The sequence below is a fragment of the Clupea harengus genome, unplaced genomic scaffold (assembly GCF_900700415.2).
Source record: "Clupea harengus unplaced genomic scaffold, Ch_v2.0.2, whole genome shotgun sequence".
NCBI classification, from domain to species: Eukaryota; Metazoa; Chordata; class Actinopteri; order Clupeiformes; family Clupeidae; genus Clupea; species Clupea harengus.
The window spans coordinates 1-24972 of NW_024880423.1; the positions used below are offsets into that span (position 1 = coordinate 1).

Below are 24972 nucleotides of genomic sequence, written 5' to 3' on the forward strand. Positions count from 1 at the left end.
GTTTCCGTGAGTGAACCTCCATACAGCTTGGCAGGGTCTTAAGAACATAGCAGCTGTGAATATTGCTTCCACCACTCCAACGCTCATCCCAGATACAGGCAGTAGCTCCCTCCCACTCCCTCATGACCTCAGTTCTTTCTACACCATCACCACCATGCTTTCATCACCACCATGCATGGGAAGCCTGTAGAAATTGTTGAGCAGTGTAAGTATCTTGGTACAATGTTCAATAACCTGTTGAAATTTACCTCCAATACAGAGGAGATCCTCAGGAAATACTAGGCTAGTAATGGCAATATCTCACGAGGAAGCTCAACTCCTTTGGGGTCAGCAAGCACATCCCCATAATGTTTTACTACTCCTTCATTGAGAGCGTCATCACAATATCCCTTCACCTGTTGGATCCACTCCATCAGTCAAAGTCTGCTCCACAATTATTGGATTTCCTGTCATTCTCTCCACCCTTGTGTGTGGATAAACGACGTGACGCTACAACTAGTCTGGGTCTCGCTGCTCGTATCTCTTCCATTTCTTTTCTCCTGGTCAATGCGCCCTTGTTTGACAACCATTGACTGGTGTTTGAGCGTCATTTTTTTTGGGCACACTCTTAGTGAAAGTGAGACTTGTCATGTCTGTCCAGGACACTTTGGCACTCCTTCCAGGTATCAACATCTGGAAAAAACAAAACCGTCGTTTGGAGAAAGTTTACAAATCGTTTGACAGCAGCAAATCTGCATATTTCACACAAGGCCCGCTAGTGGTTTTGTAAACTTTCTGTTTTTTGTACCATTCTGCATTGAAGTACATTTCTCTTTGTCCAAACCATCTAGCAGTCTACTTTTTTATATATAATTAGATGTGCAGCTAATTCTGCCTGTCTCAATGTCCCGACAACAAACCTCCACACGGTCAGAACCATATTGAAGATGTTAAAGTTCAGTTATGTTTGTCTGTATTTTATTTTCCTATGCACTGGTTCTTTTGACGGTTCAAACATATCAACGTTACAAACATTGAACATTGAGGCATTTAAACTATTTTATTGGTTGCGAGGTACACTATATACTATACAGAAAAAAATGAATCTTCTCTGGGCTTATTTTACACATTTCCAAACTGCACCCATAGACGTAGCCTATAGCGAAAGCCGACCTCAACTTGGCCGGGCAACAACCTTTGGGTCCTCTTTGATTGAACTGCCTTCTATATATTATTAGACTAGCATTGATGATTTGAAACGATATTACATTGCAATATCTATCTTAAACTCCCGCAAATAGACATTGCAAATGGTGCTTCATTGATTGTAGCCAACTCTTGCCCCGCAGTGACAAGCGGTTGAAGGTGACATTTGAAATTCAACTTAATTAACTCTCATGTTGGGTTCGCAACATGGTTACACTTGTTGTGGTTCTGGTCATAAATGACCTGCCTGATATAAATGTTGTAAATGCTTTTTGTAAGCATTTGATTTTGATATATTTCTATTTAAACCTTTCTAAAGATGCAAGTAACCAGAAGGAAACCAAGCCCCATCAAGCTCAAAATTGAGGCAACTTAGTTTTGGCTAAATCACTCCCTCTAGTGGTAATGCTGTGGCGCTGTCTCTCGTAAAGCACTCAAATGATTTACACGCTTGCGTAGTGGAAAGTAGCTGCTGATGCAAGAAACACAAGGGTGCTCATAGTGACTCTGATCTGAACACATTGGGTTGAGAGACATTCGCAAACGAGCTGCAAACATGTCGGGAGACGAGGTGAGCTGTCGGGTCGACTTTTATTCATGATATTTATAAGTCTCTGTTACGATAATGAAAAGCCTAGAATAATTTATTTGACACTCACGGCAGCTATCACTATGACTTTCGGCCTCGAGCTAACAAGGCTGCTATGGAGCTAGCTCGTTTAAATCTACGTTGGTTAGCTAGCTAGCAAGCTGCCAGTTGGCTTTTCTGGTAGGGTATGATATATTCCACTCTGAGTCTGCAGGCGTTATTGCTACTCCAGTTATCAGAAATGAGAAGACATTTTTTGGCTGACAAGATACCCATAAACAGTAACTGTTTCCTCATGGGTGTCAGGCTTTTGCACATGCCAAGCCAGGAGCACAGATCAGCAACTTAGCCTGCTATCTCCACCACTAATAGTATCTGAACGTTAGCGAAACCTGTCTCTCACAACTGTATGTTATAGCTTCATTACCGGTACTTGACTGTCCGTGCTAACGTAAATCACAAATCTGTCGTATAAGTTAGTTCCAAAAGAAAGAGATACGACAATCAGATCATAATGTCAACAAGGTAGTATCAGCATGTATCCATTGACGAGTGTAGCTGACAATACAAGAAATAATATTTTTAGACAAAAATGGTTGAGAATCAGCAGCCTCCATATGAACGCCATGTTCCGACCCTGTCTAGAAGTGCTGTGACTGATTATTGTGTACCCACGTTTAGCGATCTCAGATCACGCACTACAATAACTGGCTGTTAGTCTCAATGTCTTCTTGTTTCCTAACTATTTTCTCTCATTTTCAATTGCTCTCTTCTTCACAGATGATCTTTGACCCCACCATGACTAAGAAGAAGAAGAAGAAGAAGAAGCCCTTCAATGTGGACGAGGATGCAGGTGATGGTATGACAGAGGAGTCCCAGCCAGTGGAACCCAAAGAGGTGGAGCCAGAGGGACAAGACGAGAAGGAGTTTGATGCTGATGAGGACGAAGGCAGAAGGAAAGGTGAGACCGGGGTACATAGTTTAGGATGCACATACACACACACTCAGCTTTGTTGTCCTTGGATATGTCTTTTAAGCTAAACGACAAGTAAATGATAGGAAAGCTAGTTTTTTGGACATGTGAGAAACTAGGTGTTGATAGTGTATGTGACCAGCTGTGGTCTCTCAGCATAACTGTTAGGGTGTCAGATCTTTTGTAGTCATAGATGTTCATTCTGTGTGAGTAAGGCCCATTATTAATGGCTTTTTCTCTAAATTGGCCTTCTTGAAATTTGCAGAACCATCAGATGATTTGGATGACTTGAACTTTTTTAATCAGAAAAAAAAGAAGAAGAAAGGAAAGAAAGTGTTTGGTGATGACATTGAGGAAGGCATAAAGGTCAGTGGTGTTTTTATGCGGTTTCTGCCATAACCTGGTAGTTGACAGTCAAAGGGTTTAGACTGCAAAGAAATAAGATCAGCATTGTATTTAAGACATTTTTACTTCATTTGTAATGTATGTGTGATGGTGAACAGGACCTGAAAATCGACAGCGATCACACGGAGCCAGTGGATGAGGATGACTTAGACCTCTTGCTGCCAACCAAGAAGAAAAAATCAAAGAAGGTGGACTTCCAGGACGAGGGGGAGATGCTGGAGAAGGATGAGGGTAGGTTGCTGGGCCCTGCTATTTGTTTCCCACACCTATGGGGTGACCATGGCACAAAAGATTACTGCTGAAAAATGCCCATGTTTTCAACAGAAACTGCGGCCCCATCCTCATATATATGTCATTGGTCCATTCCCTTACAGTATGGGCTTCTTAAAGCCCACCAGTGTGTCTGAGTGAAGCTGTGTTCCAGGCCGACATGTTAAACTTCACAACTTGCAGTTGTTGTGCAGTCAAGCATGGTTCTCAAACTCTTGCTGCATTTTAAGGCAGTTTTCTACCACAGGAATTATTTGGGGAATTCAGGATTTTTTGGGGGGATTTGAAGGATGTAAGGGCATTTTTATGCATTATTGGGTCATTGTCTGGTTGTTTTTGGACTGAATGTTCTCTATTGGCCAAAGGGAAGTTTCACAATATGATTAGTTTGAATTGTCTTTGCAATATTTTAACCATTTTGCAGTCATTTTAACAGTTGTCATTGTTCAACATCATCTCTGCATTGTCTATTTTTTTAATTAAGTTGTAGTGTGATGATGCTGGTATCATCCATATGAGTCAAATATGATCTAAATTAGCCATAATTAGAGGGTAAAAAGAGTTTGAGAATGCAAAGATGAGATCTAAGCAAATGTATTCCACTGGAGTTTAAAAACGGGACTTGATAGTTTGTAGACATTGCAAAGTGGAGTAGTGGAGAAATCTGTCATGACAGTGAAACCTTTTTGAAGGCATTTCATGACCTTTTTGGCTGACCAAGATGACACCTGTGCCCATCCCAATCATGTTGAAAGAGAAACGTTTTTAAAAAGACTTTTACATTTTGATTTACAGCTCTGGATGATGATATTGGCAAGAAGACAGATGGCATCACCTTCAGCTCAATGACAGGACCTGCGTGGGCAGGGACAAATAGGGACTACAGCTACGACGAGGTGTGCTATGCTACATGACGAGAACACAGTCAGGAGGCAACCTTTGTCTTGTCATTGGATCCCAATGCACTTTGCATGCAATTGGATCCACTCCTTACCTTTTCCGGTTGAATAGGCACTGCTGGTTTGAGCTGTTTTCATTATGCCTTAGGATTTATTTGTTTAGATTGTTTGAAACGCACACACTTGGAAAACAGTTAGACCAAATATTGCTTCACGATTGTCTTCAGACGTATTGTACTAAATTGTGATGAATGTCTGTGTCCATGAGATTATATGAAGGGAAACCCAAATATTTTTACACTTAGGGTTGTGTGCCCACAGACATGTACATGCATAAACATTCCTCTTTTCCTGCCTCAGCTGCTGGACCGAGTCTTTAACATCATGAGGGAGAAGAACCCCGACATGGTGGCGGGAGAGAAGCGCAAGTTTGTCATGAAGCCCCCACAGGTGGTGCGTGTGGGCACCAAGAAGACCTCTTTCGTCAACTTCACAGACATCTGCAAACTGTGAGTATGCCCCATCAGCTCTGGTCACAGGGCTTGGTCCTCCATGATACTCTGGAAGAGCTGGGAATGCTCAGGAACAGAAAGTGCAGGATGATTAGGGCTGTGTCAGGTGCTTTCCAGAAATCTGAGGTGCTCTGTCCGAACGAGGGGAGGATTATCGATCAGTGCTGGAAATGGATGCTTGAACTCAGGTGTATGTACACCACAAAGGCTTTTTAGAAACAAATGGGGTCGGGTGGTGCCGATATAGTATTATATTAGTATTAGATGTAGTATTAAATGGTATAGGACGTCAGCATTAATTGGACAAGAGCAAAAGTGATCTGTGGGGGATGCCAGTTTTCCTTACGCGCTCATCTGGGGTAAAAATGCATTTGGTCTTTGTTTGTTCAGTGTCAGTAAATTAGGCTATGCAAAGATTCCATTTTGTTTCATTTTTCCCCTCACATGTAGACATGAATTAGAGACCCTCCTGAAGCATCTTTTTATCAGACTTTGAAGGGATTATTCCATACCATAAATGAATAAATATGGAAGTGCTTATGCAGGTGCAGGGTAATGTATAACAATTTGTATTTATTCGGACTGGTGTGTGGATATTCTTCATTCTGTGTATCAATGCATTTACATTTACATTTAGTCATTTAGCAGACGCTTTTGACCAAAGCGACGTACAATGCAGTTGATCATTGAATTTTTGTTGCGTAGGTTGCATCGCCAGCCCAAACATCTTCTGGCCTTCTTATTGGCTGAACTTGGTACAAGGTAGTCCACCCTTTTTTATTGTCATTGTATTGAATTTTGGTTATTTGAAAAATACAACTGATGCTGATGCAAAGGATTTACACATCAATGTACTTTTGTTCCCCAGTGGCTCCATTGACGGAAATAATCAGCTTGTGATCAAGGGAAGATTTCAGCAGAAACAGATAGAGAATGTCCTGAGAAGATATATAAGTAAGTGACTAGCAGGGTAGCTATCTAAACTGTAAGTCATTGTTTTATTAATGAGGTATATTGACCTGATGAAATTGCAAATTGAGTTATGCAAATAGTGTGTGGGTGGGGATTCATCACACAGCACAGTTGGAATTGACCTGGAAATCCTAGCTTGGGCTGTAGATGGTTCTCCTTGGTTATTTTAGTTTTTTGCAGTGCTCCCTAGGTGATGATGAACCACCTGCATGGTGGAACTTGATAATGTAGATCTTCACTGTGTCCAAAGTCTTGTGTCTTTGTTAGTTTCAATTCATGACCATGTTCTCGCCTGCTCTCTTTTTTTGCACAGAGGAATATGTCACCTGTCACACGTGTCGCTCTCCGGATACCATTCTGCAGAAGGACACACGTCTGTACTTCCTGCAATGCGAAACGTGTCACTCCCGCTGCTCTGTGGCTAGCATCAAGACCGGCTTCCAGGCTGTCACAGGAAAGAGGGCTCAGCTTCGTGCCAAAGCCAACTAATGAGAGGGAGCACCTGCTTTCTGCCCCTTCTTATCACCCCCCTAACCCCTCTTCCAGGCCAACTACAGGGGAACCACTGATAGCCCACTGCTGCCCTAATTTGAGTCCATCGAAACGGCTAATTTCTTACCATGAGAGGCCATGGACTTATTGGGTATCATGTGGGAAAGGTCTTTGATGTTTTGGGGGGTTTGTTGATGTGACGCTGTAGGTATATATTCTATTTTGTTTGCCCAACTCCCACCTTCTCAGATATGCAGGACAGGAGCCAAAGGGCCTTCGTGCAGAGTCCCTGTGAGGCAGTGGGTCCTGTAAGAACCACCCCGGTACTGATGTGGTCCTCACCATATCGCCCCTCCCCAGCCCCTCCACTTTTGAATTTATCCAGCGTATCAAGTGCTCTTGGTTAAATCAGAGAAGAATTCAGAACTTACTGAGTCGACCCCTTTCCCCTCCATCTGCCTAAGAATATGAGATGGTTTAATCATGTATGGTTCTACCACATGGCAGTGCTCTCAGGGAAGATGGCCGCAGTCCAGTGTTGTTCCATTCACAAGCTCTAGGTAAATTACCTCAAAGCTTTAGAGAGCTCAGTGGGTGTATGGATTGGGTGGACTCCGGTCGTAGAAGATGAACGGTGGAAGCTTGATTCGACATTTTCTAATCTGCCGTCGAATATCAGTATTGGTGAAGGACAAGAGAAGTGTGTGTACTGCTGTCATGTACAAAGGCTGTTCGCCTCACGGGGTAGGCGTTGAACAGTTTTTAATCAACTTCTGTATTTTAGACCGTCGGAATTGTGATCTCTTTTTCAGAGTAATTTTATTATGGCCCATAAGAAACAACATAATGTGGCATCCACTTTTAACCCAGAGCAGCAGATGTGCGGATTTGAGTGTTTTGGAATAAAAATGTTAAATGAAGATGAAGTGTTTTTGCATTGTTTTGATTCATCTCAAAATTATATCCATGTGAAAATGGAACTTGCACCAAGAAATGCAATAATAGACCTCTGATTAAAAGATCCTGGCAAAGTTCTTCAAAAAGAGGACAGTTCTATTTTGCAAAGGTGGGCTACTGAATATTAATTTATTAGATTTGTAATGAAAATGGTTTAAGTTAGACATATAAAGTGCTTCATAGTATGAATAAGCAGTAAGAACCGCTGTATGGTATGCAGGCTTTCTTGAAGGATGATTACGTGCGAATCATCAGTCACCACGTGACGCTTGCGCAATCAGTGAACGAAAACATGGCGGCGCTTCGGATTGCCGTGTCGTCAAGTGCCGGCAGAACTTTTCTCAACCCCAAGAACGTTGTCGGTGTGTCAAAGGTAGGGTAAAGTGTATTTTGACATCCTGTTGCCATTCAGAATTACTAAAGTCGTAAAATAATCGTAGGTAACAGTTAATACGGTACAACTTCAGGCAAGGTCACAACCTAGCATGGTCGTCTGCTGACATCATCTTTGACCGGTATTCCTACCAGCTAGCCGAGCTAGCTGACTTCATGGGGGAAAGACCTTAACGTTATGGAGAAAGCTTGCAGATTATATTGGTGTGTGTGAAATTATATTAGGAATTATGTAGCTCGTTAACCTGCAAATAGCTGAAACCTGGTTTATGAAAGAGTTTTTGCCGTTAGTATATTAGATATATATTGTAGCGTCCCTGTTTTTGATCTAAATTACTATAGATAGTCTTAATAAACTTTCGTGTTGCTAGTTAGCTACCGAGGCTAATTTATGGACCTAATTTAGCACTCTATGTTTAGGCTGTTTAGCATGTCCGTGGTAAGAGCAAGGCTACCTCAGTTGACCTCTTGAAAGTAACTAGGTCATTTGTTTCAGTTGCAACTGGCAACGCAGATGTTATTTCTTAGAAAACTACTCTCCTAGCCATTTCAGTTTTGCTGCTTAGATTTGTTGTAAAATCATATTCAGACAATCCCACTGCTATATTTTGCTGATTGAGTGTACGTCAGATAATGGCCCCAACCAGCCATTTGTTCCACTGTTTTTACCATTCGTGATGAACACTCTTAACTGTGTTTTATAATTTCTTCCCTTCCTCAGGTCAACATGTCCTTTTCCACTCTGTCCAGAGGAAAGAAGGCAGCCCTCTCAACACTTGGGGTGCTGACAGCAGGAGGAGCTGGTCTGGCTCTGGCGCTTCATCAGTCTATCAAAGCTTCAGACCTGGAACTGCATCCCCCAAACTATCCCTGGACTCACAACGGCTTGGTATCATCACTCGACCATGCCAGGTGAGTGTAGTTTGAGTAATAACCAGCCGTAATGCTTTTTTTGTCTTTCACAAGACATTTATGCCTGTACATTATGTCTTGTGAACACCTAAGTTTTGAGTCATATTTCTTAGAACCAATATTGTCATGCTTTGTATTGCACAGTATTCGCCGAGGGTACCAAGTGTACAAGCAAGTGTGCTCTGCCTGCCACAGTATGGAGTACCTGGCTTTCCGTAACCTGGTGGGAGTATCCCACACAGAGCCAGAGGTCAAAGTATTGGCTGAAGAGGTGAGTCTGAGCATCCACTACCTCTTTTCCAGCCGGCAGCTGCTTTTCATTGAGTACTCTGTTACTTGTTTGTAAACGCTTATAGAATCGTGTATAATTATGCCATCATTGCCCCTTTACTCACCTCCTTCCTGTCTCCCCTTGTAGATTGAGGTAGTGGATGGTCCTGATGACACCGGAGAGATGTTCACCCGTCCAGGGAAGCTGTCCGATTATTTCCCCAAACCATACCAAAACCCAGAGGCAGCACGTGCGGCCAATAATGGAGCTCTACCCCCTGACCTCAGCTATATTGTCAATGCCAGGTACAAGAAGCAGCCATCCTTCAACTGCTTTGTGGTCATGATTTTCTCTTTTCAGCTACATTTTGGCTCTTTTCTTGCTTGGACCCATGTAGTATGAACTCAGCGGTGACTGACTTTTGCAGCACCGCAAATATAAAAAAAAAAGCAAAGTGCTTTAAAATATGTCTTTGCAAATGAAGTTCTGAAAATGAACTTCATGAAAGACCTGTTTAACTTTCAGCCACATTCTGTATAACGCTGTGTATGGTGAAGTGGTGTCTGACTGATCACCATGTGGTTGTGTTCCAGACATGGCGGAGAGGACTACGTGTTCTCCCTGCTAACGGGGTACTGTGAACCCCCTGCTGGGGTAGATGTGAGAGAGGGTCTCTACTACAACCCCTACTTCCCTGGCCAGGCTATTGGCATGGCTCCTCCCATATACAATGAAGTGCTAGAGTATGATGATGGTGAGTTACTTTTCTGGCCAATGAAACGTTGAGACAATAAAACAATATGGCCTTCAACAGCTTTTATACTGCAAATGGTCTAGTAAAGCCCCCATCTCCCTTAAACTAAGTGTTTTGCATATGCACTGATCAGTGTTGCTCCTTGTCTCTACAGGCACTCCGGCCACCATGAGTCAGGTGGCCAAGGACGTGTGCACCTTCCTGCGCTGGGCAGCAGAGCCTGAGCATGACCAACGCAAGCGCATGGGACTAAAGGTGAGCTGCGCCTCTGTGTCTGCCCCCTCAGCACTGATTTGTTTGTTATAGCCTGACCCTGCCATGTTACTTAGACTTAAACCCGGTCAGCCAAATGCCACTACAGTGTTTTTATTTATTTATTTATTTATTTATTTTACAAATGCTGCTTCTGTAGCTCAGCTGGGAAGATTTCTCTATGCCAAGAGTATTATTTCCTTTGGCAGGGAACCCATTATGTTGATACTGAAAGAAATACCTGTTGTTATTGTGTATTGCCTTCATAATGTAATTTGCTGAGACTGAAATGCAAATGTAAATCCTATAAACAAGCAGTTATACTATCCAACAACAAAACAAATATGAAAGAGCGATCATTATTATTTTGGGCTTACTGGATTTGTAAAACCCACTGTAAATTTGAAAGCTGAAGTGGAATGTTTCCACCTCTGCACTATATGAAAGATCGGCTGCTTTCCCTTCACAAATATTAGTGGTTCCTAATATTATCATTAATATTCACCATCTTACCTTGGGGGTAGTTCTAATGCTATCATAGGATGTTCATTTCTTCCACTAATTAATACTGTATGTCTCTCTTCTCAGCTTTTGATGGGCTCCGCTATTCTCATTCCATTGGTCTATTACATGAAGAGGCACAGGTGGTCTGTGCTGAAGAGTAGGAAGATTGCTTACAGGCCTCCCAAATAAACCATTTTCCACTTGAAACTGAACTTTGAAAATGACTGATGCACCCAGGATGTCAAGTCACTTCACCAACTTTGATCATACAGCATAGATGCCTTTGGTATATTTTTTTTATTACAGACATAAAAGTTATCAGAGGTAATCATATTTTTTTTTCTATTTATTGTGCTTTCTTCACCAAGGAGGCTTTTTGCTGTTAAAGGTCGGATGCATGGAAGTAAACTGTATACACACTGTGTAAATAACTGGCTGTCATAATAAAAATCATTTTCACTGTTCCCCTCAACATTCTCTGTGTTTTCAAAAGTATTTGGTGCGCTACTTATGTCAGCGTATTCTAAACATATAATTTTAATGTTGTTACCATAAAGCCCAAGGTATTAACAGCCTGTCTGGCAGAGACTTTGTATGAATCTTTCAATATGCTCGTTGAAACAGCAGAAAGGAAGCGGAAGTGTCAATGTAACGGAAGTGGTACTGCCCAGAAGAACAAGCCGAGGAGCGAGACGGAGGTCGTAGACTCCTACTATACCTTTCGCGGATAAAAGCAGGAGGAAAGGCCGTAAATAATGTAAGTTAACGTGACAAATAACGAAAGGGTGCACTCCAAATGAATTAAACAATACTTATTAGCAATAATTTTGACGATAATGAGCGCAACCGCCAGCCTTACTTGAAGACATATAACTAGTCATTCTGCTAGTCCGCTTAGCTTGCTAACGAAACGAGTGTTTGACGGTGGGAGCAGTTAGAACAAGGACTTAGCATTGTCGCTAATTCAACTAGCCTACGCTTCCATTATAGCAGGACAAGGCCGTACGGTGATTGTATGAAAGACATCAGGCACCGACTCGACACAAACTGCTGTCTGAGAAACCGAAATAATACAAATGGTTGCAATATGACGCTACATCCCATTCATTTTGAAAATGAATTGCCTCTGCGAACGGGACATGGCCAGGCGGTGATTTGACAAGTAGGCTAGCGCCAGCTAGGTAGCTAATATTAATACGCTAGCTTTCGAGGTGGCTATTACATTTGTTAGCTACCTTGCTAATCAAATTATTTAATTTAAATCCGATAGTTTGTCTCCATATTGAACGCTCATTAGCAAAAGCATGTTTATTTAGTGTTGATATCGCCGTCAACGGATATGTAATCGAGTCGGCCTAAATATAAAATGTAAACGTACAGTAAGTAACGACAATTATCATTGGTGTCAGCTGGCAAGGGACTTGTTCACGTTAGCATATCAGCGGCCTAGCGATAGTGATGGATTGGATAAGCCGAGTTTAGCTTTTGAAACGGGCTTTAACGTATAAACCAATGAAATATATCGACACTCGATGAATTACTATAGGGTAGCTTTACTGGCGAGGGACACCTATATAGGTTTTGTCTGCAACGTAACGTCAGATTTGTTTCTATTCAAATGCAAATCCACTCAAGCCTCTAACGCGAGTCGCCATTCAGCTTGTCAGGTTGAGAAGCAAGGTAAAGGATGGCGGCGCGGATGAATTAACTATATAAAGATAGGGGTCGCACTATTACCTGTTGTAATGACATAATTTCTGCGCGTCGTATCCTATGCAGCCTGTTATGGTAAGATACCTAGAATCTTAATAGAATCGAAAGTGACTTGTCAAAATTGTCTACATTGAACATAATCAGGGTCAGGGTACTATTATCAAGATGTTGAAAGGGGGGGGATAATGTGCAGATGTAGGGCACACTGAAATTATCTAATTCTACTATTTCAAATGTTATTGATTATTTTGAATAACAATCTCTGTCCAACTGAAAATATCTAACCATGTTTGTTGATATCTTCACATCCCAATTCAGCGTGAACAATGGACAAGAGTGACCTGGTGCAGAAAGCCAAGCTGGCCGAACAGGCTGAGCGCTACGACGACATGGCGGCTGCCATGAAGTCGGTGACAGAGCAGGGCACTGAGCTATCCAACGAAGAACGCAACTTGCTGTCGGTGGCCTACAAGAACGTGGTGGGCGCTCGCCGCTCCTCTTGGCGTGTCATTTCTAGCATCGAGCAGAAGACTGAGGGAAATGAGAAGAAGCAGCAGATGGCCAAGGAGTACCGCGAGAAGATCGAGACTGAGCTACAGGACATCTGCAATGATGTGCTGGTAAGCAGTAGAACCATCGTGGTCTTATAAGAGAGATTTTGGTTTCAAATCCTTATTTATCCAAACCAGATGTTGTAACTAAAACTTGCTTTGTTTGAACACCGATTCATTGACTATGAAGTTTTTTTTTTAAATATATGATCTAACTTTTTTGTCTCTTTCTAGGGCCTCCTGGATAAATACCTGATTGCCAATGCTAGCCAGGCTGAGAGCAAGGTCTTCTATTTGAAGATGAAAGGAGATTACTACAGATACCTGTCTGAGGTGGCCGCTGGGGATGCTAAGAAAAGTAAGTGCTCAAGACACAGAGCTGCAAGGGTATAGGTGCTGATCTGTGTGCACAGCGTACAGTTTGAACAGTTATATTACAATACAATTTTGTGTAGTGGTAAATAATGACATTTTTTGGTTGATGTCTTCCTTTACAGCCACAGTGGATAACTCTCAGCAGGCGTATCAGCAGGCATTTGAGATAAGCAAGAAGGAGATGCAGCCCACACACCCCATTCGTTTGGGCTTGGCTCTCAACTTCTCTGTCTTCTACTATGAGATCCTCAACTCGCCTGAACAGGCCTGCAGCCTGGCTAAGACCGTAAGAATCCATTATCGCACTAAATACCAAAACACGTTCAAAACTTTTTTTACCCTCATAGATTTTACTCCACTAATATCTGCCTTTTTATTTTTTTTATCTCTTTCAGGCATTTGATGAAGCCATTGCTGAGCTTGATACCTTAAACGAGGATTCCTACAAAGACAGCACCTTGATCATGCAACTACTAAGGGACAACCTGACTGTATGTTGGACTTTCATTTTTGTAGAACTGCAAGTGTATGACTGTAAAAAAAATACATCACAGCTAATTGATACTAGGGCTCTTAAAACTTACAAGTGTAGTAACTGTTCTTATAACTGCTTGATGAAGCACTATTGCCGTGAAAGGTGGTGATGAGACTCTGTAACATGACCTGCTGAGATGGGGAGCAGTACAGAACATTTCTACAGCTGTCATCATGTTACTAAAATCTCAGACAAGGGTTGCAGATGGCCAGTCCAGCTGTGTCCCCTTCTCAGCATGTCTTTCATAGTGCAGATTATGAGAAACATGAGGTAGCACTACCATGTGCCAATGAATCTTTGTATGATGTTAAGAAGAAAATATTGATTATTTTTTGTCCTCTTCTCTAGCTCTGGACATCAGAAAACCAGGCTGACGAGGCGGATGCTGTAGAGGGGGAGAACTAGAGGCGGCGCCTATTGTTCGACCACACATACACGCACACACACAAACACACACACACTCTTCATCTTAAGAAAAAAATACACACAAACGGCTTCTTCCACTCCCACGCCCCCTACCATTTTACCCCCATTCCCACCCCATCCCAAAATGCCCCAGCCCTACTGTATGACTAGCAGCATGAGTTGTACCTGAGCTTACCACAGTCCTGCTCTTCCTGAGGTGCACTAACACAGTACAGGGGAGCGCTCACAGGGGAACATGCACATGTTAGCAGGGCCAGTCATTTTCTTTGTGAAATTTAAACGTGGTTGTATTGAGTAGTGAGTCCATATTCTTTGTGCGTGTATGTTTGTGTGTGTGTTGGTGTGAATGAGTGAGTGAATGAGAGAGGAGAGGTGACACGAAAGTCTCCATGTGCACGTGAAAGAGAGGTTGTGTCTAAATGTGTGTGTGTGTGTGTGTGTGTGTGTGTAAGGGGGTTGGGGGTTGTGAATTCTAATCGTCCTTCCTGATAATTCCCTTTTTTTCTCCACCTAGCTGGTTGTGCATTTTTCATCCTTTTTTTGTTACGGTCATATTTTTTAGTGTAATTGGTCATGGTATTTACAGGTTTTATTGTATGGTTATTAAACTGGCAGTTTATTTTCACCAACATCAGTTGTTTGTTGTCTTAATTAGTCTCCCAGTGGATTGCAGCACCTTTTATTTGATTGTCTATATACATTGACACCATGTTTTGAATTAGATGGGCCCGGCAGCTGTTTTGCCTGTTAGCATGGCTGCCTGTATCACTAATGACAGTGCTAAGGTCATCAGCCTGGAGCCACACCTTTAAAATGTAAGTTCACCCCCAGCGGGCAAAGCAAGGGGCTGAGAGTTTACTAGGTTTATTTATTAGGTAAAGATGTACCAAACATTCAGCTCTACAACAGCACCAGCATTGCGGATTTCAGGATGATTTTAAACAGGGAATGACGTGTCGGGCCATTTTCAACCCATGAAATGCTGATTTTTATTTTTAAAAAGTGAATTTTGTCAGCATTAACACCATTCCTTACAATTCAGTCATATTTATTTAACGGCTCAAAAAAAATGTAGGGTCAACTTACACTTCAATTCTGGGACATCTTATTACACTGAATCCAGCTTAATTGGCTGACAATCAAAATGTGTGATCCCTTCTTGATCTCAGTCAAAAGGACTGCTGCTTTTTATGAAACCCATATAAATAAGGACAGCTTTATACTTGTAACTATGTAACAACAAATAAAACCAGATGGCAGGCTAGGTGTTCGTGTAGGGTTACCTCCTTAGGGATATGAAACTGATACAGGATAAAACACGGTGTTCCACCCAAGTGTGAGGTAAGTGAAAGGGCGGGATGTTAGATTAGCCACAGGGATACGAATCCAGGTGTGGAAACAGAATAGACTGGAAGAGAACCTTGTGTGACGCCAACTAGCAACGCATTTTTTCCTGTAGTTTTTACGGCCTTGAGTTCAACCTTTATGGACTAGATCAAGGACATACTGGCTTAGAATTGGAACTAAAAAGAGGAGGGTTCAGTACAAAAGTAATAATAATAATACTTATTTTTTTCAGAGTTCTCAAAGTCGCTTAAAAATCAAAAGTGGTCACGTAGATACAATTTTTGTATTTTCACGAATAATGTCATGAAGCACATGATGTTAAGAGCATTGGTTTATTTAGGCATTCTATTATTTGCGCCATGAGATTACGTTTGCCATGGGACTACTTTCCCATGCGGAAGCCCAAGACCAGCGGAGTTGATATATTAGTCGAATTCAATTAGAACGCAGAGGCGCGGAGGAAAATGTCAGGTCTTCTCGGCAATAATTAAATTAAAACAACACAATTGCCAGACAATCACTTTCTGAAGTTCGGGGATATATATCGTGTTCTTGAGTGTAACAGTTGAAGGAGGTGAGTAATGTATGGTTTAAATAACAATTTAAAAATATATAGCTCGCATTGGATTGTTGCCCACGACTTCTTCACTTATGTCAGTCATTGGATTCTATGGCTAAGCTAAAGTACTAGCTAACGCCTATAGCAAGCTTGTGATAGTTTGCAACTTGTTGCTAATTAAACTGATTTGACTCGCCAAAAAGTTCTTATTATCTAATTACAGTTATGTATTTTGGCTTGTTAACTTGGAAAGGTGAACGCACCTCTTCAGAAAATTCAAATAAAATTGACCTATTCACAGTGCAGTGTAGTTGCCATGTGTTATGTTTTGAGTTTGGCCATTCTTGCCAAGTGATCATCACTGAATGGAGCAGCTCTTCGGCTTGCCAAAGCTAACTTAAAAAGAAATAAAAAAATAATACTTCAGTCATGTATGTAATTTCTGACCTGTGTGTCGGTGCTGAAATATTATAATGGAACAACGTAGTTGAATTGGAGCGCCTATTTATAAAAATAGTTTAACGCTAATATTACTCTGACATAATTGCGGTTGTAGCGGTGTTTGCGGAGCTTAAAATGCAACATTAGCTAGCTAGCCAGCTAGCATTTGCCGTCATTTGTCAGTGAAATGTAGTAAAATAATTCTTACTGTAGCCTATTAAGAAGTGGTAATGTACTAGTAACTATATTGATAATTTATCCGCGCATTGGTCAATTGAACAACTCCTAATCTTGCAAAAGGAGTATAGGTCATCCTATCCATGTTTGAGACTCATTATGACAATTTGTTATCAGTCCTCTCCTCTAGGGTCTACTCAAGAGTTGAGAACATGAACACTGCACCAGCTTATCCCCTGGCCTCCCTGTACGTGGGGGATCTTCATCCTGATGTTACTGAGTCTATGCTGTACCAGAAATTTTCACCTGCTGGACCAATCATGTCCATTCGTGTATGCCGTGATGTCATTACTCGCAGGTCTTTAGGATATGCCTACATTAACTTTCAGCAGCCTGCAGATGGTGAGTTCTCCTTTAATACTTAGGTTTACTACTAGTCCAGACATAATGCTTTGTGTCAAATTGTTTTTGAAGACCTCCATGGGCATTCGGTGTCTTATATTGTGAACAAATTGGATGGCAGATGATTGTTCATGCTGATATGAAATAATCTCTTAATTTAGCGGAATGCGCTCTTGATACAATGAACTATGAGGTCCTCAAGGGTCGTCCAATGAGAATCATGTGGTCACAACGTGATCCAGGTCTTAGGAAGTCTGGTGTTGGGAATATCTTCATCAAGAACATGGATGAGTCTATTGACAATAAAGCACTTTATGACACCTTCTCTGCATTTGGAAATATCCTGTCCTGCAAGGTAATATTGCCAAAGTGATGGTTCCAACCAAATGTATCATAGGAAATTATAACGCTATATTTTGTTTCAGTGTTTCTGTCTAAATTGTAGTACAGCTTGGCGTGTTTTATTAAGGCACAGTAGAAGTGAAGGGTAAATGTGACCTCTCTAAATCTGTTTTGTCATTGCAGGTTGTGTGTGATGAGCGTGGCTCCAAAGGCTATGGCTTTGTGCACTTTGAGACACAAGAGGCTGCCAACCGTGCCATTGAGACCATGAATGGCATGCTGCTGAATGATCGCAAAGTGTATGTGTCACTTGCCTCCCCCAGCCCAGGGCATTTATGGCATTAATATTTGGCCTTGTTTACTGCGGTAAATGCCTGCTGAAAATGACAATATGGCTGCCATAAATAAGGAAGGCAGTGTGCTGAGGACTGAATAAAGAAATGCAGTGTCTAAGATTTGGAAGTTAATGTCAAGGAAAGCAATAGAAAGAGCAGCATGAACACGTTTAAAGTAACCATAATATTCTTTAACTGTTTTTTATGCTTAGACAAGAGGCAGGTAAAGAAATGGAGACAGACAGTGCAGATCCAAGCATTGCAAACCGAAAGCTCCATTCCCTGTGGAAAAATTGTCAGCTGTCGACAATTAGGTCAGTGAACAGGTAGTGGAAGTGTTCTCATCAGCTGTCCTTGTGAAACATGCTTAAAAAGATGACATGGACTGAAAGTTCTTGAGATCATGGACTGAAGTAAGAGTCAGGTCAAACTTGCAAGTTGTCCATGTTGTTCTTCCTGGACTTCAGTGCAGAGAAAATGACATTGACATTGTGTTTTTTAACTATGATTTTGTCCTTTTCATTGATGCCAATATCTGTGGTGTACATACAGTTTTGTAGGCCATTTTAAATCCCGCAAAGAACGTGAGGCGGAGTGCGGAGCGAAGGCTATGGTCTACACTAATGTTTACATCAAGAACTTTGGAGAAACTTATGACGATGAGCAACTTATGATAATCTTCTCAGAGTTTGGTAAGTTCAATGATTACAGAGAGGATTCTTGGTGTTCCTCTGTTTTTGAAAATATAAACAAAAATTATTGAACATTATAGCTGTGAGATGGTGACAGCCCAGCCCACAGTTCATACATTGTTGTTGATCTTATATAATCGTAACCAGCAAGTGGTAATGACCGATGCTAGCACACATGGGTTTTGGCCTCCTTGCTAGCATGCCTACATCCCATGCCCAAGGTTACGAGTTCAAGTATGAAGCGGGACTGTGTTTGTCCACACACCGCAGGTTACAATAGTTAAAAAAGATAGGCTTGTTGTTTTGGGCCGTGTAATGTATGTAGTAAATTTCCATACTCCAATCATGGCTGGTGTGTGTATGTGTCATTCACTGCAGCATGTGTTTTACAGGGAAAACACTGAGTGTTCGTGTGATGCGTGATGAGCGAGGTAACTCCCGTGGCTTTGGCTTTGTGAACTATGAGAACCATGAGGATGCTCAGAAGGTAGAAACACATTTGGTTCAGTGTCCTGTTTCTGTCCTGTCCACTCTTGTCTCTCTGATGTTCTTCTATGATGATGCTCTTCCTCCATAGATCACTAAAGGATTGTTAAAGTTTTGGCAGTGAATAAAAGTTAAGCAAAGGCAACTTCTATGACAAGTCTCTCCAAATCCTTTTTTATTCAGGGCAATATTGAGATTCTATGAACCAAGCTGACATTCATTACTTCCACTAACTAAAGATGATCTTTATATCCAGTCAAAGTAATGGAAATCAAACACTGCATTCTTGTTTGAAGTCAGTCAGTTCTGTTTTGTCTGTTGGTAGTATTGGGAGAGAGTCTGAAGTGATTTTAGCTGCAGGAGAGGACCCTGATGTAGTGTATGGTTGTTTTTGGTAGAAATGTATGAATGGTATCCCTTTGTGGAGACTATAAAAATGTGTTCATGTCCACCTGTAAATGTGAGTTATCTTGGTCTCTCTGCAGTAGGCTGTGTTTTCCGACTGGAGTGAGTAGGTATGTTGTGTAAAAATGTGAGTGTGTGGTTGGTTGGTTACGCAGGCTGTGGAGGCGATGAATGGGAAGGAGCTGAATGGGCGGATCCTGTATGTGGGCCGTGCTCAGAAGAGGCTGGAGCGGCAGGGGGAGCTCAAGCGCAAGTTTGAGCAGATCAAGATGGATCGCATCCAGCGCTATCAGGTGTCCACACGCTCATTCACCTTCTCTCTCTTCCTCTCAGTCACTCACATAAATACTTTCTAAAGTCTGCTTTATACTAGATTCAACACTATAAGGACTGCAAAAAAGCTACTCACGAGGCGTAAAAATTAAGTTTTCTGCAGGAAAGACCTCCATGCATCTGATGTAAAATGCAGAGCAAATGTTAAGATATACTAATGTTAGGGTGGGCATTGTGGCAGTGGTTTGGCTATGCACAGTCAGATATTTTTCAAAGCAAAGTTATCTGTCTGGCAACGGTCAACACTTACAGCAGTAACGCAACAAATGTATTCAATCGCCTCAAAAGGAGGCATCCGAAGGGACATGCGGACAGGGTTTCACTCAAGTTGATACAGTCACACTCTGTATCTCACGAGGTCCCGAAACGGAAACATTTATCATTGAAAGACTCATTTGAACAGTTTTTTTTTTTTTTTTTTTTTTTTAAATGGTTAGTATGTTATCTGTTGACTGCTGATTACAGTTTGAGTTGAAACTGTGAAACTCAAAACTCCGTCTGAGTGTTTATTTGTCTTAGAATGTTCTGAAAGTGTCAAAAAAGTGCACTTGTTTGTTTACATTTTGACTGCCCATTTTATAGTTAACATTTTACTACATTTTTTTTTTCTACTTGAGTTCTGAGTACTTGGAAAAACTGTACTTTTTAATGGTTGTTATCTGTTGATTTCAACTTTTTATTGTTTAAAGATTACCTCAGGTTTTAATGACAATGTGAAAATAGTGTCTAATGTTGTTCTTTAAATGGTGCGAATGGAGAAGTCCATAGGCTGGTTAGAGTCTGTATATTCTTGACAGTATATTTAAAAATAGAAAGATTCGCCCACCCCTACACTGAAGTCAGAATCTGCTTCTCAGCACCCCACATTTACTCATCTGTGTCCTGCGTTCACACTCAGTCACATTCAGTCTTCCGCAGTGATAAAGTAAGGGGTGTTGTGTATTCATACCAGACTGTATTAAACGGGATGCAATGGAGCGTGTACCTCTGCTGATGGTCCGAGGTCTCATACCAGTTAACCTGGCTGTGAACTAGCCTAGCTATCTCTAGATTAGGGAACCACTTAACAGTCCATAGTTGCTAGCGTGTGTGATATGAACACATTTGAATATGAAGTGAATATAAAGTTGTGTTAATATGAAGCTGAGGGGGGAGAAGTCCCGGCTTTGTTTTAGAAAATTACATAAAATACTGTAACACGGTTTATATACACTGTGGGTAATAGTATATGACTTTTAAAGCTTCCTGCAATAATGTGGGTGCAATATTAGGCCTGACTGTACATTTATTGACAAGATTATTAAATGTACATGTTTTAATAATTGACATAAATGTAAGTGATGACAGGTGGTCAGATGAAGAATCAGTCAAGCCCAAATACATTTAAATGACGTGCTCTAGTTCTCCTGCTCTATCCTTACCTTCCTGTACATGTATCTTTTTAGGGGGTTAATCTCTATGTGAAGAACCTAGACGATAGCATCAACGATGAGCGACTGAGGAAGGAGTTTGCTCCCTATGGCACCATCACTAGCGCCAAGGTAACCCACCTTGACCCTTGTGTTTACTCCTTTGGCAGTAATGTGTGTAATCGTATTCATCACCAGTTTTGTATGGTAGGAGTTGAAATACGAAATGGACATTTAACATTAATTAAATTATATAAACCATGGATATGGCATTGTTCTGTTAAGGTAATAATTCAATAATTTTGGTAACTTATTGGGCTATCAAACTATTTCTTTCATTGGAAAACAAGCCAATTTCTACAGAAAAATGGTAATTCCAGCATTTCTGATCTACAGTGAGTTTTGGTGTGTGTATAGTTGGTGTCAATGGTTAGGTTGGTTTTAACATTCCTCTTCTGCCTGCCTGTCCTCTCCCCTTGCTCAGGTGATGACTGACGGCGGCCACAGCAAGGGCTTCGGATTTGTCTGTTTCACCTCACCGGAGGAGGCAACCCGCGCCGTCACGGAGATGAACGGCCGCATCATCAGCACCAAGCCGCTCTACGTGGCATTAGCTCAGCGGAAGGATGAGCGGAAGGCCATCCTCACCAACCAGTACATGCAGCGGCTGGCCAGCGTCAGGACCATGCCCGGAGCCCTGGTGACCAACTACCAGCAACCTCCCTACTACATCCCCACCATGCCTCAGGTGTGTGTGTGTGTGTGTGTGTGTTGTCTGCTTATGGTATCATTTTCTTTCCGTGTGTGATTAGCGTTTATGTGTGTTGTGTCTGTATGTATGTGTGCATATGAATGATGATGATGTAGTGAGTGAAGTCTTGCTTCATTATAGCCCCCAGGCCGTCATCCATACAATGCTGGTGTCCGCTTTGGCCCAAGATGGACTACTCAGCCTCCCAGACCACAGGGTGAGTGTTTCGATTTGAAGGTACCCGCCTTCAGTGTTAACTCACCAATGGTGGGGGGAGTGGGTCTGGTGCTGCTCAGTTGGACCATCCATCCCAGAGTGCCTCGGTCTAACAGGCTTTTGTCTAATTGGCTGCATTAGCGCTCTACGCTGCTCAGTACGTGACGACCCGCCGGGCCTCCACCCCCATCAGCAGTGTCCAGCAGGCCTCTACACAGGCGCCGCGCGTGGCCAAAAACACCACGCTAAGGATGGGTACGCTGTGTGTGGGGACGGGGGGTGGTTTCAGCGTGTTCCCCTCACTCATTCTTAAGCATGTTTTCCACTCTGTGTGACTGCGCATAAATGTACACATTTGATATTAATACAAATTCAAAGACCAATCAGTGATTTTACAGCAGTTTTAGAAAATGCTGGAGGAATTTTGTCAGGCGTCGCAGAAAATGTCCGTCGCATCAGGCAGTGACTTAATGATTTTGAGTTAAATTATGCTACAGGGCATGGCAGGGTGGGACAATGTTTCTAATGGTCTAAAAAGTTCTTGAATTGGATGTTGCCTAAAGGGTGGGAACCATGCTCCAGGAATGTTGTGAGATTTTGGGCTGCATACCCTTCTTTATGGAAAAGATGCGCAGGCTTTGTTTGGAGGTCGGTGGAACGGTGTGCAGCGGTGAGACGTTGTCTTGCATGTATGATTTCTGTCATCCACTGGTCGATGGTTCATTTTTTGGTTCGGGTATTTTGGGGTTTGTCACCGTCTATCTGTGTCTGGTCGGTGGGAATGAGCACCCAGAGCTGTTTGCTCTGCAGGATCCAATTATCAGTTATGAAATTATAATAGTTTCTATGGACTATATTCTTTTTCCCCCAACAAATATTGAAGCTGTTCAAATGAGCATCACAAACAGTGTCCACTGGGGTCTTTTGCAGTGTATGGGCCTCACGACAGCACTCACAGACCTATTGTAAGATATTCATATTAGTGCAGAACTACTGAGACATAACCATAACCCCCACAGTAATAGAACTTCTTTATGAATCATTGTCTCAGGCTGTAGTTATAGTAACTCGATGAATGAGGTTCTGCACTGGGCATGTATTGGTTTGAGAATTTTAGGAAATGTGTGTGTGTGTGTGTGTGTGTGTGTGTGTGTGTGTGTGTGTGTGTGTGTGTGTGTGTGTGTGTGTGTGTGTGTGTGTGTGTGTGTGTGTGTGTGTGGGGAATGAAAACATGAAAAGCGGTGAATGTGTAAAGAGTATGTTGTGATTTTCCGGCAGCCAACATTGGTACCCAGACTGCAGGAAGACGAGCAGTCGCTGGGGCTGTGAGTCGTGGGGTCAGCCAGTACAAATACTCCAGTGGAGTCCGCAACGTCCAGCAGGTGATCCCTGTGCCTTTATCCCATGTGAACCAGCAGGTACACCCACACTCCTACATAGACATACACATGCTCCCACACACACTTCCATTAATGAGGTAACGAATACATATTATATTGTAGGGCTGAACGATTAATTGCATTTGCGATTTAATCGCGATATGATAGAACGCGATTTTCTAACCGCAATGTTCGCGATTAAAAACGTGGTCGTGTGTTTATTCTTACAATGACTGTTTAAATTACTTAAATGCACAGTGGCAAAGCCACCGATTTGTTCTTGATTCTGTAATGAGCCGTTAAATAAAAATTTAAAATGTGGGAAATAATATTTTACACTAAATGTATCTAATATTGTGTTGGTCATATTTAAATCATTCATTACGATTTGTTGGGGAAAAAATTGGGATAAAATGAAAAAATCGCATATTAAATCGCAATCGCAATATTTGGGGGGGAAAAATCGCAATTAGATTATTTTCCCAAATCGTTCAGCCCTAGTATATTGTACACTTTGTGATCAGCTAGCCTCGTTTTGCCTGCTAGCTTACACACTGTAGTCAGATAGGCTTTCAAAATGCCACACGTGTCATTTTTTGAAAATTGGTTAATGCATTTTAAGGCAGTTAATATACAACAACAGTCTGTAAGAATTGTTCAGAATGTACTTCTTAGACAGCAGCACTAAAGTGGTGAAGTGCATGTGACACTGGCTTTTATGTCCCAAATATATGTCTGTCATATATCTGAAAGACAAGGGTGTGCGTCTGACTATTCAAAAAGAACTATTAGAGCCTATTGAAACCTAAAGCAAAGTATATTTAACATTCAAAAATGAATCACGCAGCAGTCACATTGAGTTTTTAACACAAAACAGTAGTCACACTAGGTTGTCAGTTGTGATGTCAACCATTTTTTGTGCTCTGGCTGTTGCTAAAGTAAAGTGTTTGCTGGTGCCCAGGTTCCAAACATCCCTGTGATGGAGCCAGCAGTTCATGTGAGGGGACAGGAACCTCTCACAGCCTCTATGCTGGCAGCAGCTCCACTCATGGAGCAGAAACAGCTGCTGGGTGCGTGTTCACTTTACGTGCTTGTGTGCGTGCGCGTGTGTGTGTGTGTATGTATGTGTGTGTGTGTGTGGCTGTGACTCTAAAAGGTGTCTTTTGGTGTCTAACTTGGGCAGATACGGTTTCATCAGGGTTTCTTGTCCACTAAGCACCTTTTTGATGGTGATTTTTAAAAGTGTTCGTGTGTGTGTGTGTGTCCATCAGGTGAGCGACTGTACCCTCTGATCTACGCCCTGCACCCCAACCTGGCGGGGAAGATCACAGGCATGCTGCTGGAGATAGACAACTCTGAGCTGCTCCACATGTTGGAGTCTCCCGAGTCTCTGCACTCCAAGGTAACACACATTTTGAGGTGGACATGTTTTTTAATCAAGTACAGCTCATATGTATAGCCAACCACAGCTCATGTATCCAATATGTCCAGTGTTGCGAAGCATTTGAATATATACATTTAAAAGAACAGTTTACATTGAATCAAGTTTATTAGTTTTCTTTTTGCTGAGGGTAGTGGGCATATACAGATTAATATTCCAAACTTCTGTTCCCTTTTGACTTGATTTTGGATTAACATTTTTCATCCAAGATGAAATGCTTGCAAAATTGTGTAAATCTGGCCTGTAGTTGCAGTTAATGCAACCTTGTGTTGGGGATTAAGATATTTTCTAATATATACAATATTAGCTATTAACAG

The 24972-nt window shown here is 41.8% G+C and overlaps 4 protein-coding genes across 7 annotated transcripts; all 4 read left to right on the top strand.

The window, feature by feature from the left end:
- Window positions 1-1628: 1628 nt before the first annotated feature.
- On the top strand, window positions 1629-7217 carry LOC122132101 (eukaryotic translation initiation factor 2 subunit 2-like). The gene is made up of 9 exons (XM_042706880.1): window positions 1629-1756; window positions 2555-2735; window positions 3013-3113; window positions 3251-3383; window positions 4218-4318; window positions 4682-4830; window positions 5539-5595; window positions 5702-5787; window positions 6119-7217. Exons 1-9 carry the CDS (start codon window positions 1742-1744, stop codon window positions 6292-6294), a joined length of 999 nt encoding a protein of 332 aa, XP_042562814.1. The 5' UTR covers window positions 1629-1741; the 3' UTR covers window positions 6295-7217.
- A 257-nt stretch (window positions 7218-7474) lies between these two features.
- LOC122132100 (cytochrome c1, heme protein, mitochondrial-like) lies at window positions 7475-10804 on the top strand. Of its 2 annotated transcripts, none has more exons than XM_042706878.1 (7): window positions 7475-7627; window positions 8369-8559; window positions 8704-8830; window positions 8978-9135; window positions 9424-9584; window positions 9739-9839; window positions 10425-10804. In XM_042706878.1, exons 1-7 carry the CDS (start codon window positions 7547-7549, stop codon window positions 10527-10529), a joined length of 924 nt encoding a protein of 307 aa, XP_042562812.1. In that variant the 5' UTR covers window positions 7475-7546; the 3' UTR covers window positions 10530-10804. The 2 variants fall into 2 exon arrangements, with proteins under 2 accessions (XP_042562812.1, XP_042562813.1); XM_042706879.1 differs by lacking the exon at window positions 7475-7627 and adding an exon at window positions 7744-7851.
- Window positions 10805-10975: 171 nt separating this feature from the next.
- Window positions 10976-14571, top strand: LOC122132102 (14-3-3 protein beta/alpha-A-like). Its single transcript, XM_042706881.1, has 6 exons — window positions 10976-11097; window positions 12372-12673; window positions 12839-12962; window positions 13102-13265; window positions 13375-13470; window positions 13863-14571. The coding sequence occupies exons 2-6, from the start codon at window positions 12380-12382 to the stop codon at window positions 13917-13919; spliced, it is 735 nt and encodes a 244-aa protein (XP_042562815.1). The 5' UTR covers window positions 10976-11097; window positions 12372-12379; the 3' UTR covers window positions 13920-14571.
- Window positions 14572-15712: 1141 nt separating this feature from the next.
- On the top strand, window positions 15713-24688 carry LOC122132099 (embryonic polyadenylate-binding protein-like). Of its 3 annotated transcripts, XM_042706875.1 has the most exons (15): window positions 15713-15861; window positions 16642-16866; window positions 17028-17221; window positions 17392-17507; window positions 17756-17857; window positions 18096-18235; window positions 18628-18722; window positions 19282-19419; window positions 20905-21000; window positions 21353-21616; window positions 21761-21836; window positions 21977-22090; window positions 23114-23253; window positions 24176-24284; window positions 24486-24688. In XM_042706875.1, exons 2-15 carry the CDS (start codon window positions 16677-16679, stop codon window positions 24671-24673), a joined length of 1962 nt encoding a protein of 653 aa, XP_042562809.1. In that variant the 5' UTR covers window positions 15713-15861; window positions 16642-16676; the 3' UTR covers window positions 24674-24688. The 3 variants fall into 3 exon arrangements, with proteins under 3 accessions (XP_042562809.1, XP_042562811.1, XP_042562810.1); XM_042706877.1 differs by lacking the exon at window positions 21977-22090; XM_042706876.1 differs by lacking the exon at window positions 17756-17857 and having other exon boundaries at window positions 15714-15861.
- The last annotated feature ends 284 nt before the right edge of the window (window positions 24689-24972 follow it).

Excerpts from the sequence above, each read along its gene's own strand:
- LOC122132101 (XM_042706880.1), top strand. Across the intron at positions 3,114-3,250 it reads ACATTGAGGAAGGCATAAAG|GACCTGAAAATCGACAGCGA; the intron begins GTCAGTGGTGTT and ends GATGGTGAACAG. Across the intron at positions 4,319-4,681 it reads GGGACTACAGCTACGACGAG|CTGCTGGACCGAGTCTTTAA; the intron begins GTGTGCTATGCT and ends TTCCTGCCTCAG.
- LOC122132100 (XM_042706878.1), top strand. The coding sequence starts at position 7,547 with ATGGCGGCGCTTCGGATTGCCGTGTCGTCAAGTGCCGGCAGAACTTTT. Across the intron at positions 8,831-8,977 it reads TCAAAGTATTGGCTGAAGAG|ATTGAGGTAGTGGATGGTCC; the intron begins GTGAGTCTGAGC and ends CTCCCCTTGTAG. Across the intron at positions 9,585-9,738 it reads AGTGCTAGAGTATGATGATG|GCACTCCGGCCACCATGAGT; the intron begins GTGAGTTACTTT and ends TTGTCTCTACAG.
- LOC122132102 (XM_042706881.1), top strand. The coding sequence starts at position 12,380 with ATGGACAAGAGTGACCTGGTGCAGAAAGCCAAGCTGGCCGAACAGGCT. Across the intron at positions 12,963-13,101 it reads CGCTGGGGATGCTAAGAAAA|CCACAGTGGATAACTCTCAG; the intron begins GTAAGTGCTCAA and ends CTTCCTTTACAG. Across the intron at positions 13,266-13,374 it reads CCTGCAGCCTGGCTAAGACC|GCATTTGATGAAGCCATTGC; the intron begins GTAAGAATCCAT and ends TATCTCTTTCAG.
- LOC122132099 (XM_042706875.1), top strand. The coding sequence starts at position 16,677 with ATGAACACTGCACCAGCTTATCCCCTGGCCTCCCTGTACGTGGGGGAT. Across the intron at positions 21,837-21,976 it reads TCAGCCTCCCAGACCACAGG|CGCTCTACGCTGCTCAGTAC; the intron begins GTGAGTGTTTCG and ends TGGCTGCATTAG. Across the intron at positions 24,285-24,485 it reads GGAGCAGAAACAGCTGCTGG|GTGAGCGACTGTACCCTCTG; the intron begins GTGCGTGTTCAC and ends TGTGTCCATCAG.